This window comes from Haliotis rufescens, unplaced genomic scaffold, assembly GCF_023055435.1.
Source record: "Haliotis rufescens isolate VD_foot unplaced genomic scaffold, xgHalRufe1.0.p SCAF_3, whole genome shotgun sequence".
Classification (NCBI taxonomy): domain Eukaryota; kingdom Metazoa; phylum Mollusca; class Gastropoda; order Lepetellida; family Haliotidae; genus Haliotis; species Haliotis rufescens.
In genome coordinates this window covers 67042292-67062784 of record NW_025964001.1, presented here as the reverse complement: position 1 = coordinate 67062784, position 20493 = coordinate 67042292, and the positions used below count along the sequence as shown (strand labels likewise).

The 20493-nt window shown below is 40.1% G+C and overlaps 1 protein-coding gene across 2 annotated transcripts; it reads left to right on the top strand.

The window, feature by feature from the left end:
• The first annotated feature begins 18 nt into the window (after nucleotides 1-18).
• On the top strand, nucleotides 19-19451 carry LOC124151505. Of its 2 annotated transcripts, none has more exons than XM_046524018.2 (11): nucleotides 19-120; nucleotides 1444-1578; nucleotides 3243-3321; nucleotides 3831-3884; nucleotides 5647-5692; nucleotides 6274-6507; nucleotides 7498-7620; nucleotides 8659-8697; nucleotides 8828-8926; nucleotides 10605-10757; nucleotides 18224-19451. In XM_046524018.2, exons 2-10 carry the CDS (start codon nucleotides 1461-1463, stop codon nucleotides 10737-10739), a joined length of 927 nt encoding a protein of 308 aa, XP_046379974.2. In that variant the 5' UTR covers nucleotides 19-120; nucleotides 1444-1460; the 3' UTR covers nucleotides 10740-10757; nucleotides 18224-19451. The 2 variants fall into 2 exon arrangements, with proteins under 2 accessions (XP_046379974.2, XP_046379973.2); XM_046524017.2 differs by lacking the exon at nucleotides 19-120 and adding an exon at nucleotides 385-541.
• Nucleotides 19452-20493: the final 1042 nt, after the last annotated feature.

The following is a 20493-nucleotide window of genomic DNA, read 5'->3' as shown; positions in this document are numbered from 1 at the left end:
CCGGTTCCTTTGTGGCGCCACCTTGTGTCAGAATATGGCATGCATGGGGAGCCTACTCTAACCTACTACATTTTGCTACATGTATTTTGTAAGGACATTAGAAGGGGTACGAATATTGACGTGAGTTGTATATATTTGACTTTTTTAATTCTTGTAAGTTAGGAATGTTACACAAATTTTATCATCAGATCTGATAAAACTCACATATTTTTTGTAAGAAACCCTTTCTTTCGTTATGATATACAAAAGCAGTATCTGTTTTGCGTGTAGCATTAGGTCAGCAAGTAAGCGTACGTTGAGAAGTACAGTAACTAAGACACACGACTATCTTATCTTACATGATACAGTTTCGTGACAGGCACTGCAATAAATCATAACGATAGTTGTACAGTCACGTGGTGAAGATTATATACACTAGTGAATGACAATGCCCTAGTCAATATAATGTAGACCCCTGAAGAAGGTGTAGATTTTTCCTGACGTTGACTGTGAACGCAGTCAGTCGTGTATCTTAACCTTTTCTCTGAAGGCCTAAACAAAGGTAAGGCGATTGAATAGTTAATTAAGAAAACAGGATAATTAGTGTTACATTAACAGAAGCTGCTATATGTTCCAAGTGCTAAGGATGACAATATTAGCAGATATGTCTTGATAACAACTGTCTCTAATTGTGCGTGACATATGGTCACATCAAACCATGCCATGAGCTCTGAACTGGTCAACCATGTCTAATTACCTATTTTTTTAATGGGAAGTTAATGCACACTTGACTGACCTCTGTCAAGGTTAATGGGAGAGTTTACCAGACACAGCAGTATTGCTGAGTCACTGTGCTGTTACTGCTTGTCTAGTTATCTTATTTCAGCTCCCTTTGATAGCCTTTGGGCGTTATAAATACATCTACATTTGGCCCCATTTATTACCTCCTGATAGTTTTAAGGTGTGGCACTAACTGCAATAGGAAATAGCTGTGCTCAGAAAAGTGCCTGGCAATGTTAGAAATATTGATTTTTTAAATTGAGTATTATTGTTTTGAGTCTGTAAAGTATCATCAAGCACAACTGTAAGACTTAGTAAAGTACTTAAAGTACCAGATTACATAAATATTTAATATTTAAATTCCTGTTTTCACGAGACGCCCTTGAAGTCTTAACCTAGCATAAGACATATTACCAGAAATTTACGGAGTGAATGTTCTTTCCAGGGCTCCAGATAATTGTTTAGCTATTAAGTGTTTACTCAAAATTATCATTTATGCATTTATTATTTATCACATTGGTTATTGGTTTTCTTTGGATATTCAATATGTTTGTGCTTTATGGACTAAACCCAACGGGAGAAAACATATATGGAATACCAACATAAAACTTGTGAGTACATACTCAGTGGCTAAACAAATTATCTGGAGCCTTGTGCTAAAGTTGAAATCATGTCTCACTTCAGATGAAATAGGTGAAACCATGAGTGACTCCAGTGGAGGAAACCCTGAAGATGAGAGAATACTTCTGGTGAAATCCATCTCTTCTCTCACTGAAACGGAAGAAACTCTCCTGAGCAGAGCAAGAGATTTACTTAAGGGTACTGAAAGGAGCTTTCTTCTCATTCTTATGTGCAAAGCAGTTGACAGCTCATGTTGATATGATACAATTTTATGATGCGTTTGCAGCGATAGAATCTAACTGTTTTAGTCCACTAGTCCTTATAATGATAACATATAGCAAAACCCTTAAAAATGGCAAGTTTCTACTATTCCTTATGATACCTTAACAATCGGGCAGTTTGGCAAGGACTATAGGACTAGTGCCAATTTCTAACACTGGCGTTTGTCATCACACCAGGATTAAATTGAAATGTAGCCTCCTTTTGGCCATAATAAAGTCATTAGATGTTTATCTCTGCTCGCCTCATTACCAAACACCACCTGAGATTGTTTTATTGTCCCCAAATATATCAGCCCCAAACTAATTGTTTTGTGTTCTCGTCCATCTTTGTTTGATTTTATCAAAGTCTAACCAAATGGTCATGCTTCATGTTGTTTCCTCGTCTTCTTGAGGCTAGGGCGTTAGCTGACTATAAAAGTCCACTTTCCACCCTTGCCGAACTAGGCTGGAAGTCCAGAGTTATATTCTGGGTGGACTAACGAGTCTATGCATAGTTCAATTAAAATCGCTTAACAAACCAGACATCCAGTTCGTAAACAACATGGATTTCAATGTGCAGATTTCTGTCGACTGAAGGTTTGCAAAGCATATGTACCGTCAACTGGGTGTCGACAGATATTTTGCAAATCTTTTCATGTTTTTAATCAAGGTGCTCAAGTGATTTGATGCACTGAGTGGGGTAAGACCCGTTTTACTACAATATAGATCTTGACAATCGATCAGAGGGTCTTGACTGGTTGCCGCCATTTTGTCTGAAGCAATTGCAAGTGATAGAAGGGGTGGAATCTGGTTGGTCAATAGGAGTAACATAAAAGGGACATAACTCATAATAGCTACTGGTGGCGTTACGATTGAAATGACAGCCAAGTTCGGGAAAGGTGAAAATTGCACTTTTAGAGACAGTTGACTCCTTTGCCTCAAGAAGATGATTCCCACCCTCTCTATACCCCCAAACATAATATCCCACCCAATCCCTACCCAAAAACATAATATCCCCACCAAGTCCCTATCTCACAACTATCCCTACCCCCAAACACCCAATCCCCACCCTACCTCTACCCTATCACCACCCCCAACAACAACCTGTAAGGTTTACTTTTATCTGTTAGGGGTAGATACTATGAGAACCTATATAGACCCCAGGGTGCCTTAAAATGGATATTAATTTTTGCGTGTTTGACATTTGTTCATTTTCGGGGGCACAGGTGGCCGAGTCGTCTAAGGTACCGTGATTCGCTGTGCAGAGTTGCGTCCCTTGAGCACGCCAGAAACCTATGATTGTGGGTTCGAATCCCGGTTCGCGCCGATTATATTTCTAGGTTTGTCAGCACTATACCCGTGCTAGTGGGTTTCACCGAAGTGGTAAATGTCTGAGACCTGCATCACTTCAGGCTTTCCTCCCACATTAAGCTGACACGCCGCGATATAACTTGAATACTGTTAAAAGCGGCGTAAAACCCAACTCACTCACTCAATTGTTGTACTTTCTTTAAAACATTAGTCATCATTGACTATCAATACATCACACTATTTACTACACTGATCAGCTGTATGCTTCATGTTTTGTGTATTTGTTTCTAGAGTCTTTGTCGGTGTTTGTTGAGGAAAAGATTGGACTGCTATTCAAGATTGTTTCAACATATAGAGACGTTCTACAAAGGTAATCTATGGCATATACTGACCATATTTCTAGAAATGATCTACTGTGCTGATGAGCACCTTCCCTTATCTTAATTTTCTTAACCCTTTTTCTTTGGCTGAAGGATGTCAGTATATTCAAATCTGAACCTGATTTCGGCCATCTACTTGCATCCCAACCAGCACTCCGAGTTACCAATAGGTTCTCAGCAACCGATGCTTGTCATACAAGGATGCTAAATGGATGCGGTGGTCAGGTTCCGTAACTTGGTTGATTGTGTGTCATCGTACCCGAAGATGTGGGACTTGCGTATAATATGAATCACTGGTTTGTCTGAGCCTGACTTAAATATTTACAGACAACCATCATACAGCTGTGTGGCATTAACCAACCAACAAACAAACAAACAATAAGCCAACCAAGATTTTTCACAAGAATCTGAAAACAATGAAAGAAACAAAGTCTGACTTTCTAAATGCAAGGTACAACACTTTTTGGTTCCTGATGATTTCTTGTCCCATTTTTTGCAGACATGGACTGAAAACAAAAGTGGAATTGAACCGATACATACAGAAGTATTACAGGTAGTTATGAGTCTCTGTTGTGTATTACCATTTTCTTACATCTAATATCCTGATATCAGATTTCTTTGGTTTTATCTACTCTACCACTACTACTTCTACTACTACTGCTGCTGCTGCTGCTGCTGCTGTTAATAATAATAATACTAATAATAAGGATGAGCAGTTTCACAATATGCCAAATCCAACTGCTAAATCATGCTCAAAGCGCCACATTATTTCCCGTGTTCCCCTGTTGTGATATTGCTGGTCTCACATGGGTATAATATATGAAGCCCATATCTGGTGTTCCCTGCTGTGATATTGCTGGTCTCACATGGGTATAATATATGATGCCCATATCTGGTGTTCCCTGCTGTGATATTGCTGGTCTCACATGGGTATAATATATGATGCCCATATCTGGTGTTCCCTGCTGTGATATTGCTGGTCTCACATGGGTATAATATATGAAGCCTATATCTGTTGTTCCCTGCTGTGATATTGCTGGTCTCACATGGGTATAATATATGAAACCTATATCTGTTGTTCCCTGCTGTGATATTGCTGGTCTCAAATGGGTATAATATATGAAGCCTATATCTGTTGTTCCCTGTTGTGATATTGCTGGTCTCACATGGGTATAATATATGAAGCCCATATCTGTTGTTCCCTGCTGTGATATTGCTGGTCTCACATGGGTATAATATATGAAGCCTATATCTGGTGTTCCCTGCTGTGATATTGCTGGTCTCACATGGGTATAATATATGATGCCCATATCTGGTGTTCCCTGCTGTGATATTGCTGGTCTCACATGGGTATAATATATGATGATCATATCTGGTGGTCCCATTCTCCCGAGGCAAGTGAGTTAACTGACTATAAAAGTCCAGTTTCCACCCTTGCCGAACTAGGCTGGTATTATGGAGTTACATAGTGGCTGGGCTAACGAGTCTATGCATAGTCCAATCAAAATCGCTCACCGAAATCGAAATCCGGTTTGTAAAATGTCGTGCAGATTTCGGTCGATTGCAGGATTTGCAAAGCATGTGCACCGCCAACTCGTTGTCAACAGATATTTTCCAAGTCTTTTCATGTTTTTAATCAAGGTGCTCACGTGATTTGATGCACTTCGCTATGTAAGACCCGTTTTATCACAATATAGATCTTGATTATCAATCAGATCGTTTTGACTGGGCGCCACCATTTTGTTTGAAATAAATGCAAGTGATACGAGAGGTGAAATCTGATTGGTCCATAGGAGAGGCTTAGAAGGGACATAACTGGTAATAACCACTGGTGGCGCTAAGGTCGAGCCCAGGAATTCCAGCCTAGTTCGGCAAGGGTGGAAACTGGACTTGTAAAGTCAGTTAACTCCCTTGCCTCGGGAAGATGGGTGTTCCCTGCTGTGATATTGCTGGTCTCACATGGGTATAATATATGAAGCCCATATCTGGTGTTCCCTGCTGTGATATTGCTGGTCTCACATGGGTATAATATATGAAGCCCATATCTGCTGTGAAATTGCTGTAAGTCTTAGGCAACTTCACAATGTCAGTGAAACCCATGAGCAAGGGTGTGGTGCTGTCAAACCAATCATCACAATTCTGGGATTCGAACACACAACCATGGGTCATGGCCTGCCTGAGAGACATAATTAGATGTCTTAGATATCTAGGGCATCTGTGCCCCAAACGACTAAATGAATTTGACTTCTCTGCAAATATTTGGCATGGTATACAAAATGGTGGAAGTGTTACGACAAAACTGTTGTGTTTCCCAGGCACCCCGAGGTCAGAGAGGCAGCAGATGAATGGCAGGACCTCGAGGTAATGTAGCGACCGGTCATCTATATGTAGGGTGGACGGGACATTTTTCACTTTGATCAACAAAATAACTAATATATAACCTTCCTGCTTGGGTGACAAGGTGCATGTGCATTTATTCCATAGGAATTACAGTAAACTACGGTTGTAACGAACTCAAATGGGCTACTTATTTTAGTTCATTATAAACGTAGTTCGTTATAAGCATATGTACAGTATATAGACAGAAAATGGCCGGGGCCCAAAAAATAAGTTCATCATATCCGTCAGAATATTATACCGTATATGTCCGCAGATAAGCCGAATTTTGAGGACCAGAAAAAAGATTCTGTAGAAAGGGGTCGGCTTATACACGGGATACACTTTCATGATAGTATTTTTCAGTGTATTGTGTGTGTTCGATATAAGCGTAGTTTGCTGTACCCAAAGATAGCTTTAGCTGATAAGTAAGATAACCATTAAGCATGTTTTCATTGTCCAACACAGTGATATTCAAAATACATTTCCAACCCTTTCCAGTGACTGTCATTGAAAATGAAACCGTAAGTGACCATTATCGTTGAACTGCTGTCATGATTTTCCAGAGAGAATGGGATGACTTTCTCGGTGACATAGACAAGGAGTTGGATACGGAGCAGGATGTCCTATTAAACCCAGGCGAAGAGGGTCCTGTGGATGTGTCACTAGTGGATGCCCGGACTGGAAAGGCCACAACTCTACAGAGTTACCTCCCTTCATCGAGCCTGACTCTGGTCTTTCTGCGTCATTTTGCCTGACTACCTTGACGAGATCACGTGGCACAGCTTCTAGCTCACCAGGTACGGGGATTTTTGGTCCTGTTACAATGAATGAATGGAGTTTCTACCTTCGAACAAAGACTTTGTCATGATGCAACCATGTTGTCTGAGGTGCTGGAATTTGTTAGCAGAGTTGCATCCCTTAGATTTGTTTAACCTAAAATGTCAGAGGTACATCACTTCAGGCTTGCCTCCCACACCATTCTCCCATACCCCGCAGTGGGGTAGCCTTGTGGTTAAAGTGTTCGCTTATCACGCTGAAGGCCCGAGTTCAATTCCCACATGGGTACAATTTATGAAGCCCTCATGTCCCCCATCGTGATATTGCTGGAATATTGCAAAAAGCGGTGTAAAACCATACTCACTCATGATTCTGAACATCAGCAAGCTAAGCAACAAGAGGCAGCATTGTTCCAAAAAAACCTAATGTTTTCTTTGTGCTTATGACATGACACGACCTAACTTTGTTGTGACCGATCATGCAGATTCTACCTTTTCGGCATGTAGAATTGACACTGGTGCAATTCGAGATGCCAAGTCAGAATCGAGTGGCTCGGTGATTTATGGCATTCTACCTTGTCCTTCAGAGTTGTGTCCCTTGGTCATACCAGGATATGGTTATTGGTACAAGTTAAAAATTATGTTTGGTATGTCAGTGTTCCCTTGCTTTTGGGTTGTAAAGTTTTAAATTATTATTAGGTGCGTTGCTTTGGGTTTTTCTCCTAATTTAAGCTGTCATATGACCTAAATTATAAACTGTTTTACCAGCTTTGAAACCTGCTCTCACTCACTCACTCACTCACTCACTCACTCACTCACTCACTCACTCACTGACTTGCTCACTCACTCACTCACTCACTCACTCACTCACTCACTCACTCACATATCTGGTTCTTCATTCAGGAGGAGTTAATTATAAACTGTTAAACCAGCTTTGAAACCTGCTCTCACTCACTCACTCACTCACTCACTCACTCACTCACTCACTCACATATCTGGTTCTTCATTCAGGAGGAGTTTTCTGCAGCAGGAAGCAAGGTGCTCGTGATCTCGTTCGGAGCTAAGGAGGGGGCAGAGAAGTGGATGGCAGAAACTGGGTGTACATTTGACATGCTGCTGGATGCTGAGAGAAAGGCAAGGCTAGATGTGTTGTGTCTGGGAAATATAGGGAGTGGGATGCCGAGAGAAAGGCAAGGCAAAACAAATATTGTCTTGAAAGTACAATCTTTAGGATGTAGATGCAATCACACTCAGAACCGGATGTATAAAATATGCATCAACAGACTTTATTATTTTCCTTTCAGAACTGCCTGTTTATGTTCGTTTTCAAGGGAAAGAAATCATATGTTCTTCTCCGAGAAGTCATTCTTATAATGATCCCTGGTGTGTCAGCACTATACCCATGTTTATAGGTTCCACTGACGTGACAAACATCTTGGAGTAGGTCACTTCAGCCCTTACTTCTGAGTTATGATTCCCCAGTAATTGAAATACCAACAGTAAACCCATCTTCCCGAGGCAAGGGAATTAACTGACTTTAAAAGTCCAGTTTCCACCCTTGCCGAACTAGGCTGAATTCCTGGGCTCGATTGTAGCGCCACCAGTGGCTGTTACGAGTTAAGTCCATTCTATGCCTCTCCTATGGACCAATCAGATTCCACCTCTTGTATCATTTGCATTTGCTTCAAACAAAATGATGGCGCCCAGTCAAGACAATCTGATCGATAATCAAAATCAATATTGTGATAAAACGGGTCTTACATCGCAAAGTGCATCAAATCACACGAGTACCTTGATTAAAAGCCTGAAAAGATTTGGAAAATATCTGTTGACAACGAGGTGGCAGTGCACATGCTTTGCAAATCCCGCAATCGACCGAAGTCTGCATGACAGTTACGAACTGGATTTCAATTTTGGTGCATGATTTTGATTGGACTATGCATAGACTCGTTAGTCCAGCCAAAATCTAACTCAATAATACCAGCCTAATTTATCAAGGGTGGAAACTGGATTTTTATAGTCTGTTAACTCTCTTGCCTCGGGAAGATGCAGTAAGCCCAGCTCCCTCACTGATATTGTCGACATATTTGCTATATCATTACATGATGCCAGAGAAAATATTTGCCATATAAGCTGCCATGTTTTAAAAGAAAATACCTATTTTTGTTTCAGTTGTATAAAGCATTCTCGTTGAAGAGATCTGTTTTGAAGGTAGGAATCTTTTTGTTTCTACAGAATTACAAAATGTATTTACAGAATATTGAAAAACCACAAACATTTCTGAACTGAAAAGTAAATAATGCCTGCCTGCATGAGTACAGTTGACTGATGTTTTTGGCAGGTGTGGAGTTTATCCTGCCTGGTCTACTATGCCGAGCAAATGGTCGCAGGACGAGAGTTACCTGCCCCTTACGAGGACATCAAAGATGACCCACATCAGGCACGTCTTGTTTGGATCACATAGATTGTACTTCTTTCTTGTTAATTAATTACAACTGACATAAAAAATATTAGCATAAGAATTATTCAGTAGAACAAACATTAATTTAGAATTGCATCTTCCTGAGGCAAGTGAGTTAACTGACTGTAAATGTCCAGTTTCCACCCTTGCTGAACTAGGCTGGAATTTCTGGGCTCGATCGTAGCACCACCAGTGCCTTTTATGAGTTATGTCCCTTCTATGTCCCTCCTATTGACCAATCAGGTTCCACCTCTCATATCAAGACGTTTCGATAAATGATCATGTTCTAAATGGTAATAAAGCAGATCTTACATCGCAAAGCACATCAAATAATGTGAGCACCTTGATTAAAAACATGAAAAGATTTGGAAAATATCTGTCGATGACCAGTTGACGGTACACATGCCTTCGACCGTAATCATCACGTTGAAATACATATTGTTTACAAACCTAATGTGGATTTCGTTACATGATTTTGATTGGACTATGCATAGACTTGTTAGTGCAGCCAAAATATGACTCCATTATTGCAGCCTAGTTCGGCAAGGGTGGAGACATAGCTGTTATGTCAGATAACTCCCTTGCCTTGGGAAGATGATTGTAGTGATGTTATATTATGGTTGTGCTGCACTAAGTCCCACAGTTTTAATAAAAAAGGTAGCGTTTCCTAACATGATGGACATGGCCTTGAAAAGTTTGTTCTTTGAATAATACTTTAATACTTTAAGGCCGGGGTTCAAGCCTATGCACAAAGGGGGTGTGGCCACAATGTATGGTTAAAACTGTCTTTTGATGCAAAGCAAAGCAGTAGTCAAATACATTCGATGAAATATCACAAAATCGACTTACCAGTTAATGATGATATTCAGCCATAGTACACAGAAGGATGTTATGAAGACTTACTATAAAATAATATGGATACAGATAGTCTACAGAAGGTACAATTTGGAAAATATTTCCCCCTTATTGTAATCCAGATTTGAATTTGCCACTGTATCAGTCAGGTGACCAGAGGAGGTGTGTATCCATAGCAACATGTCTGCTAGTGGAGGAAAGATTGCCATTCAAGGTTTCATATTTCACTTTCTCCCCAGACAGTGAAACTGACCTTTAAGGAGTGACTAGAGGGGTGACCATTGATGACACTGTTGATGCAGATAATGCTAAATGATTGGATGGATACAATTTCAATAGTTGTCATAGAAACAGCATTACAAAGTTGATACTTCAATAGACGAATCAAATTATTAGTTACACAATAATCATTCACTTTACTATTCATTTTTTTGAAAATTCCCCTTGTTTGAAGATACATACATATCAAGAAATGTTCATCTGTTCAAAGTCAGCGGTTCGCTGTTTGTTTATAACACCACACTCGGGATTATTCCAGCTATACGACAGTGGTCTGTAATTAAATCTGGACCGGACAATCCAGTGGTTGACATCATGAGCATCTATCTATGCAATTGGAATACATGCATCAACCAAGTCAGTGAGTCTGACCAATCAATCCCGTTGGTTGCTCTTACGACAAACATAGGTTGCTGAAGACTGATTCTAACACGGATCTTCACAGGGAGTTTAGAAGATTGATAGAAGGTTAAGAGGGTGAACACTGCAATAACCGTAATTGCCACTTGGTGTCTGTGTACAGATGGGAGGGGACTTCACGCTGGACAAGGACGGGAGGATGAAGCTCATCTACCGCAGCGCGACCGCCAAAGACAGACCGTCTATTGATGCCCTTCTCCAGTCTGTCAAGGACATGAACTCTACAGGGGACCTGTAGCTCACCTTGTCTCTCTAGGTAATGCATGATATCAAGGAATATGTCGCTTACCATGTCATTTCTCCCTCCAGGTAGTGCATGATATCATGGGCTGCGTAGCTCACCTGGTCATTTCTCCCTCCAGGTAGTGCATGATATCATGGGCTGTGTAGCTCACCTGGTCATTTCTCCCTCCAGGTAGTGCATGATATCATGGGCTGTGTAGCTCACCTGGTCATTTCTCCCTCCAGGTAGTGCATGATATCATGGGCTGTGTAGCTCACTTGGTCATATATATATCTCACAAGTAATACATAATATCAGGGGATATGTAACTCACTTTATCATAATTCCCTTTGCGTAATGCATGATAACAAGGGCTGTGTAGCTCACCTGGTCCTGTCTCCTAGGTAATGCATGTCACCATGGATTAAGTCTTTCATGGGAAAATATTTTAACTTAAAATGTCATGGGCAAGTCTTTCCATGTAATGGTCACTATGTAAAACCTTATTCCCTCACTATCCTACATGTTTAATGTTATAACATCATCCATTGGAGTAGAGTTTACTTATGCTCTGACGTGCGGTCGGGTAGCCTAGTGGTTCAAGCGTCCGCTTGTCACGCTAAAGACCCGGTTTCGATTCCTGACATGGGTACAAAGTGTGAAGCCCATTCTGGTGTCCCCCGCAGTCATATTGCTGGAATATTGCTAAAAAAGCGATTGGACAGAAGGACTGTGCGCAAAAACGCAGCATTAAAAACTGCGCCAAAACGCACACAAACGAACATTCAATGGACATGAAAATGTTGTGTTTCACGTGCAAGAGGCACTTAACATGTTACGCGACTGTGGTTTTGTGTTCAGTAGTGCAAAAGTTGTCAGGTGGCAACATGTGCGTATAGTTTAGTCCCAAGATGGGAATTTAGGATAGAAATGTTGTTGTAAAACAATATAGTAAATTAGTTCAAATATAAAAAGTGAACTTATCCACAATAAGTGGCGAAACATTGTAAATTATAGAAAATAGTGTAACTGAATTAGATACATTAAAAGTATGAACTTGTTTCAATAGTTTGTTTTGAATTCAGGGGTTATCTTCACTCCATTTAATGGTAGCAGAGCGTGGTTTGTTTAATGCTAAAAGGTTTCAGTTGCTTTTCAACTTGCTAGAATAGGAAACAGGTGAGTTTGAAAATCAATATTGACTTTAGTTTGAAATTATTATTGCAGTAGTTGTTTCTCAAGTTATGTCGGAGCAAAAGTCAAACACATCCCAAAAGAGAAGCGAAAAGATGGAGCCTTCAAATGAAGGAAATGAAGAATTAGAACAGCTTATTCGTAGCCTTAAACAGCAAAAAGCAAAAGCTAAATGTGCGTTTACAAAGGGAAAAAATAAGCTGAATACTCTTGTTGAACAAGATATGTCAACACGAAAAGCAGTTAGAATAGGCATTGATGAAGTGAGTTCTCTTCAGGAGGAAGTCATGGATGTTATGGTAAAACTTACGCAGGCTTACACAGATGCTCACGATATAGAGAATGTGAACAAGGTTGATGCTGAAATATCAAAACTTGAAAGTGAAACGTCTGAAGTGATAGACATAGCACAGGCGTACTTAGATAGTGGTTCAAGTACTAGTTCTCTGTCCAGCCATAGATTGTACAGGTTGTTCAAAGGGGATAAAAAGCCTGACCTTCGTAGAGGTCAAACTGTAGTTGTAGGACAGAGACATGACCTCGATGAAAATGGCAAGGAAACACGTGGTGTGAAAGTAGGTCATACCAAAGATGAACAGAAATATGATCACAAAAATGAGGTGAAACAGTCAGTAGCATATGGAAATGAAGGAAACATGGGGATGGAGGGCTTGTGTAACATTGATGATCAGCATGAGTTTCCTAATCACAATGAAGGTAAGTTTGAAAACACAGAAAAGCAACATATCGCTGTTGGTAATGATATGTGGAAACAACTGAAACGTGTTTCGATACCAGTGTTTTATGGAGATGTCAAGACATATGAGAGTTGGAAGGCCGCCTTCATGACATGCATAGATCAGTCTCCTGCAACTTCCGTATACAAACTCCTCCAGTTGCGACAGTATCTTTCAGGTGAAGCAATAAAAGTGGTTGAAAGTTTAGGCCATAGTGATGTTGCCTATGATGTTGCATTAGACAGGTTAGAGAGAAAATATGGGGGTAGACGGCGTCAAATAGCCATTCATATGGAAGAATTGAGTAACTTCAAACCTATTCGTGAAGGTGTTGCCAGAGATGTTGAACGGTTTGCAGACATTTTAGATGTTGCAGTTGTCAATCTGAAAGAAAATGATAGATTCGAAGAGTTAGGAAATGGGTTGTTCTACTCTAGCCTACTTAAAAAGATGACAGAGCCAATGGTTGCACGTTATCAGAGGTGGGTTTATGAAACGGAGAGACAGGAGTCTGTTGAAGCTTTGAGAATGTGGGTTATACAGGAAGCAGAGTTCCTTACCATTGCTTCAGAGGCAATTCATGGTGTTGCTAAAAAAGGTAAGTCGGATCAAAAGGTTCACCAATCAGATCAAAAGAAAAGGTTGTCTTGTACCTTTGTTGCCACAAAGACGGAATCCAGTAACACATTCAGCAGTAAAGATAGAAGCTGCAGTCTTTGTAAGGAACATCATGAAATATGGAGATGTAATGTCTCTAGAGGCATGGAGATTTCTGAAAGATGGGATGTTGCTAAGAAAGCAAATCTTTGCTTCAGGTGTCTTGGTAGAAATCATAGTGATAAAACATGTAAACGTATGGCACAATGTGGCATTAGTGGATGTAAAAGCAGCCACAATAGATTGTTGCACAATGACAAAGGTAATACGTCTGATATCCGTGATAAAGGATCAAACAGTTCTACCGGGTTAGAAGGTGAATGTACTGAGACTGGAAATGAAACTAAAGAGATTCAAAAAGGTGAAGGTGAAAGGTCTCATGCCATCTTACCTAGTGTAGTACAAAAGGCTGTAATAGCACTTCGAACTGTACCAGTGATACTTTCAAATGGCAACAAACATGTCACTGTGAATGCATTGTTGGATGATGCTAGCACAAGGTCGTACATCAACGCAGATGTAGCAGCAGAATTGGGTCTGCAAGGGCAGTTACAGAGAATATCTGTGAATGTATTGAATGGGAAAATGGAAACTTTCGAGACTAAACCTGTAGAGTTTAGACTTCAAAGTATTGATGGCGTTGTAAATACAAATGTTACAGCATTGACAACAACAAAGGTCACGGGAAATATGAAGGTCATTGATTGGCAAAGGTACAAAAACAATTGGCGTCATTTGCAAAACATTGAATTTCCAAAAACAGGTCAAAGTCCATCTGTTGATCTGTTGATAGGTATAGACCACTTAGATCTGCATTGCTCTTATGAAGAGGTTCAAGGAAACCTAGGAGAGCCAGTTGCAAGGAGGACACCGCTGGGATGGACTTGTATTGGGAATATTGAACATCCGGGGAAAAATCCTCACACTGTGTTTGCAGATGCATACTTCACAAACGAAGTTGATGTTGAACTCAATACCTTGATGCACAAGTTTTGGGATGTAGAAGACTACAGTTCAGAGCTCCTGTTAACGCCTGATGATAGGAATGCTCTTGCGAAAGTGCAGGATACATTGTTGTATGAAAATGAAGGTTATCAAGTTGGCATTCCTTGGAAAGATAATGTACAAAATCTTCCAGACAATTATGACATGGCTCTTCGACGGTTGGTAAACATAGAAAAGAAACTGTGTAAGGACAAAAATACAGCCGTGGCATATGATGACATTATTCAGCAATATTTGCAAAAAGGGTACATCCGCAAAGTACCTACTGATGAGACTACTGAGAGTGGTAAGTGGTACTTGCCTCATTTTCCAATCATAAGGCCAGACAGATTGACTACTAAGGTCAGATTGGTATTTGATGCATCAGCTAAGTATGAAGGAATATCTTTAAATGATGCGATCTACCCAGGTCCAAAACTACAACGTGACCTATTGGATGTCTTACTTCGCTTTAGAAAGCATCCAGTTTCACTTTTTTGTGATATTGAGGCAATGTATTTGCAAATCAAAATACCAGAATGTGACAGATCATACCACAGGTTCCTTAGGAGATCTTTGAAATTGAACGAACCACCTGATGTATACGAATTTAGTCGTGTAGTATTTGGGGTCACATCATCTCCTTTCTTAGCTCAATATGTCACACAGGAACATGCAAAGCGACATGCTGTAGACTTACCACTAGCAGCAGAGACAGTTACAAATTCCACTTACATGGATGACAGCATGGACTCTGTAGAAACTGAAGACCTAGGTGTTGAACTCTTTAATCAGTTGTCCGAGTTATGGTCAAAAGCTGGAATGCATGCTCGGAAGTGGTTATCAAATTCTCATAAGGTCCTAGAAAGCATTCCACCAGAAGACAGGGCATCTGAAGTAGATCTGAGCAAAGGTTACTTACCTTCAATGAAAACATTAGGGTTGTTGTGGATTGCTGAAACAGATGTGTTCATGTTTAAGTCCGAACTACCTGATACTGGTGCAAAACTCACAAAAAGAAATTTCTTGAGCAATGTTGCAAAACTCTTTGATCCATTAGGGTTTGTTGCTCCATTTACCATCACTGCTAAAATACTGCTCCAGGAAACATGGACAGCTGGTCTTGACTGGGACGATGAGATAACTGGAGACCTGAAAAACAAACTATCAAGGTGGTTAGAAGAAGTGAAGGAAATGCATGCTTTAAAAGTACCAAGGTGCTTGTGCTTAGATCACAATTACCTTGTCTCATATCATGCTTTTGTGGACGCATCACAGGAGGCGTATGGGGCCGTTGTGTATGCAGTTCATCCATTTCTTAGGGGCGGATCTAGTAGATTGGTAGTAGCTAAAAGTCGTGTAGCACCGCTAAAAGCTATAAGTATACCTCGATTGGAATTGATGGCTGCCATAGTTGGTCTGAGGTTAGTTTTGACAGTGGCAAATGCACTGAACTTTGAAATCCAAACTGTTTTCTGGTCAGATAGTTTGAATGTCCTATGCTGGATAAAAAGCAACAGTAGATCCTTCAAAGCATTTGTAGCAAACAGGGTTTGCGAAATACAGTCTGTTACTAATCCGTCTCAGTGGAACCACGTTCCATCTGAAATGAACCCAGCTGATATGTTGTCTCGAGGTGTATCTGCATCACAACTGGCAAACAAGAAGTTCTGGTGGTCAGGTCCTGAATTCCTAGAAAAAGAAGAAACAGAATGGCCAGAGCAAAAAAAGGCATGGTACAATAATGACAAAGAAAGTAAAAAAGAAAAAGTGAAAAAGATATCTACTTTACTCGCTGTTAACACTTAACAGTCTTCAAGACTTGAACCAATTAGATACTCAAGTTGGCAAAGACTCACAAGAGTAAATGCATGGATCTATCGATTCCTACACAACTGTTCATCACAAAAGAAGGTGAGAACAACAGGTGAACTGTCATCAGAGGAAATCGAAGACGCTGAAATTAGAATACTTACCCAGGTTCAGAAGGATGAATTCTGTGATGAGTACGCTGCGTTGTCAAAAGGAGAAAAAGTATTGTCTCCAAATTCCAAACTCCTTAGTCTTCAACCGATAATTGATAATCAGGGACTCATGAGAGTAAATGGTCGATTAAGACATGTCGAATGTCTTTCTTTTGGAGCAAGATTCCCAATTATCCTCCCATGACATAATTGGGTAACGAAACTCATTGTTAAGCACTATCATGAAGCAGGAAATCATGTCATGGGAACAAACCAGACATTATCAGCCATATTGTCCAAATTCTGGATCATCTCTGGCAGGGAAGAAATCAGACAATGGGAACGTGAGTGTGCTAAGTGCAAACGAGACAAAGCAAAGCCAGCATACCATTACCGAAGTTCAGAATACAACCATCACTTAGAGCATTTACTGATGCAGGTGTAGATTTTGCTGGTCCGTTCTTGACAGTGCAAGGAAGGAATAAGAAGAGACAAAAGCGTTATTTGTGTTTGTTCACGTGTCTCAAGACCAGGGCTGTGCATCTCGAAGTTGCATATGGTCTAGATACAAACTCTTTTTTGAATGCATTCTATCGCATGGCGAGCAGAAGAGGTCTTCCTGAAGTCATGGTATCAGATAACGGCACAAACTTTGTGGGTGCAGTTAAAGAACTGAAAGAGCTCGTACAACAAATGGATCAAGATGTTGTTGTGAGGTCTCTTGCAAATAAAGGAGTAAAATGGTTTTTCAATCCTCCACACACTCCTCATTTTGGGGGAATATTTGAAACAATGATTAAAGCAGCAAAGCGCGCAATCTATGCCATCCTCACAGATGAGGATCTTATCACAGCAATGGCGGGAGCAGAAGGTCTCATAAACTCCAGGCCTCTCACGTACCAGTCAGCTCACCCTCAAGATGACACACCACTCACACCAAATCACTTCCTTCATGGACAAGCTGGAGGTGTGTTTGCACCTGAATGTGTGGACACGACAGACTTCAACCCCAGAAGACGTTGGCGCAGGATTCAGGAACTGGTCCGCCATTTTTGGAAAAGATGGATGCGAGAATGGTTGCCAAGTCTCAACACGCGCAAAAAGTGGAACAGACAAACTCGAGATTTGCAAGAAAAAGACGTTGTGCTGGTGATCTCGCAAAACACGCCTAGAGGACACTGGAAGCTTGGAACAATCATAAAGACTTACCCTGGAGCTGACGGTCACGTTCAGGTAGTGGATGTAAGGGTTGGTCAGACTGTACTAACCAGATCTATAAAGAACATCAGTCCATTGGAATGGAACGACTCAGAAGATTCAAAAGACCAAAGAACGGATTTCAAGGATAAAGTATTCAAGGATCAAGACTGTGCAAAGAACGGATTTCAAGGATAAAGTATTCAAGGATAAAGAACTGTGCAAAAAACTGTGCAAAGAACTGTGCAAGGAAATGTACATGGTGAACTGAGGATAGTAATTTAATTTGTTGATAGACTATAGTCCATCAAGGCGGGGGGAAATGGACAGAAGGACTGTGCGCAAAAACGCAGCATTAAAAACAGTGCGCCAAAACGCACACAAACGAACATTCAATGGACATGAAAATGTTGTGTTTCACGTGCAAGAGGTACTTAACATGTTACGCGACTGTGGTTTTGTGTTCAGTAGTGCAAAAGTTGTCAGGTGGCAACATGTGCGTATAGTTTAGTCCCAAGATGGGAATTTAGGATAGAAATGTTGTTGTAAAACAATATAGTAAATTAGTTCAAATATAAAAAGTGAACTTATCCACAATAAGTGGCGAAACATTGTAAATTATAGAAAATAGTGTAACTGAATTAGATACATTAAAAGTATGAACTTGTTTCAATAGTTTGTTTTGAATTCAGGGGTTATCTTCACTCCAGCGATGTAAAACCATACTCACTCACTCACTCACTTATGCACTGTTTTATCCTTGCAGGAAATGAAAGCTTGAAGCATTTCTGTGCTGATGAATGAAGGTCAAGGTCTAAACCAATATGGCTGCCACGACTGGACAAAAGAGTCAGTGAAGTGGAATGTTTCAATATTTCATGACACACTTCATAATATTCAAGATATAAGATCAACTTTCTATTTCACTGCAATGTCCACATTAATCCCTATATGTATGTTAAAGGAATGCCTAGGATTTACTTGACGGCACTGTTTCATGACTTATGCGTTTCCGAACAAGGAAGCGTAATACCTACCTCGTACGTGAAATCTCTTGTGAATGATGTGATTTCATTCATTGATGATTCTCTATCAGTTTCATGATTCTCCACCAGTTTCATTTTTCTCCACCAGTTTCATAATTCTCCATTTGTTTCATAATTCTCCATCAGTTTCATGTTACATTGCAATGGCTGCCAATACCTTTGTCGCAGTGGAGCCCTGTTTATTGTTTCAACAAAGTCTGAGAGAAGTGAAAAGATTGGTCACCACAACGAATCATAGTATTATCATTGTGTGTTAACAACCAATCAGAGACCTCGTCACTGAGTAATGGATGTATTTTAACACTATGTGAATTGAAAGTATGGCTCTCATTGGTCAGTTTATTCTTGCTGCAGAATGCTTCATGACATGTGCGATATTTTGTGCATGTAAATTATTTGTGAAAAAAATGACCAAAATCGTAATTTATAGGACAAACATAATAGCGTAACTTTAGCCTCAAAATCGTAACTATTACACCCAAAACATAATGGTTGATATCTCTGCAGTAGTGACTGCTTGAATAGAACATGCACCTATCCTGCCGTTGTATTGCTTGTTCAGGTACCGGTACTATTGAAATCAAGTTTTATTGTTGTTTGTTGTATTCAAATGGGAAGTGCTATTTTAGTGTCAATACGTTTTTAAGGCACTCAATGTGATGACACAGCACAAAACTATTGTGTGTCATATTGTGTTTTATGCAGATATTCCATGGCTTAGCTTTATGTCTTTTGATGATTTGGCCTGAAATAGTATACACTGTGACAACAAACTTAATTGTAAAATGACTCGTCTGTTGGCTGTTGTTACATTTCTGATCTGTTAAGGAATGTTGCGGATGGTTTAAGGGCCCAGGCATTACTTCAGCTGATATTTCTTTGAGCTGTCTACATATAGATAATTTATTTTTAAACTATAAGAAATAAATTTATATATATATATATCTACCAAATGTGTTGCAAGTTTTATTTCCTACTTCAAAGTCGGTTTGTACTAATGGCCTATTCAGCAGTTGGTACCGTACTACTCAAAGTAGGATCACAGATACCCCGACCCTATTTTCTGCAAATTGGAAAAATAAAATATTCCAAATTTACACTTCTTTTTTTTTTCACCGATACATCATACATGTACTCTAAAAATTATTTTTAGATTACTCAGTGTTTTAAAAGAAATCATGTATATAAACTTAGGATTGTCAATTTATTTTGTTATTATGATGAAATTAATTAGTGATGGCGCTAAAGATTTCTTTTTCCGTATTTTTTGCCCCCTCCTACGGGTAATATTTGTAAAAACATCCCCAGATCGAGTTTTTTTGTTTTTTTTAATTCCTCCTCCAACTTCTGGGGGTGGTCGGGTAGCCTAGTGGTTAAAGCGTTCGCTCGTCACGCTGAAGACCCAGGTTCGATTCCCGACTTGGTTACAATGTGTGAAGCCCATTTCTGGTGTCCCCCGCCGTAATTTTGCTGGAATATTGCTAAAAGCGGCATAAAACCATACTCACTCACTCACTCACTCACTCCTCCAACTTCTGACTTTGACAAGATAAATCTGTGACCTAACATATAGAAACATGATGGCCTATGGACCTCGGAGACAATGTCGAGATTGTAGTGCAATAACATTAAATTATGTGGTCACTTGGGTCTCAGCCAGGTGACAGAAGAGTTGTCTCCCATGTAGTCACTTGGGTCTCATCCAGGTGACATAGAAGAGTTGTCTCCCATGTAGTCACTTGGGTCTCATCCAGGTGACATAGAAAATTGTCTCCCATGTAGTCACTTGGGTCTCAGCCAGGTCACTTGGGTCTCAGCCAGTCGACATAGAAGAGTTGTCTCCCATGTAGTCCCTTGGGTCTCAGCCAGGTGACATAGAAGAGTTGTCTCCCATGTAGTCACTTGGGTCTCAGCCAGGAACCTGTTCCACAAAGAGATCTTAGTGCTAAATTGGTCGTAACTCCCATTCTTTTATCATAGGCTTACGATC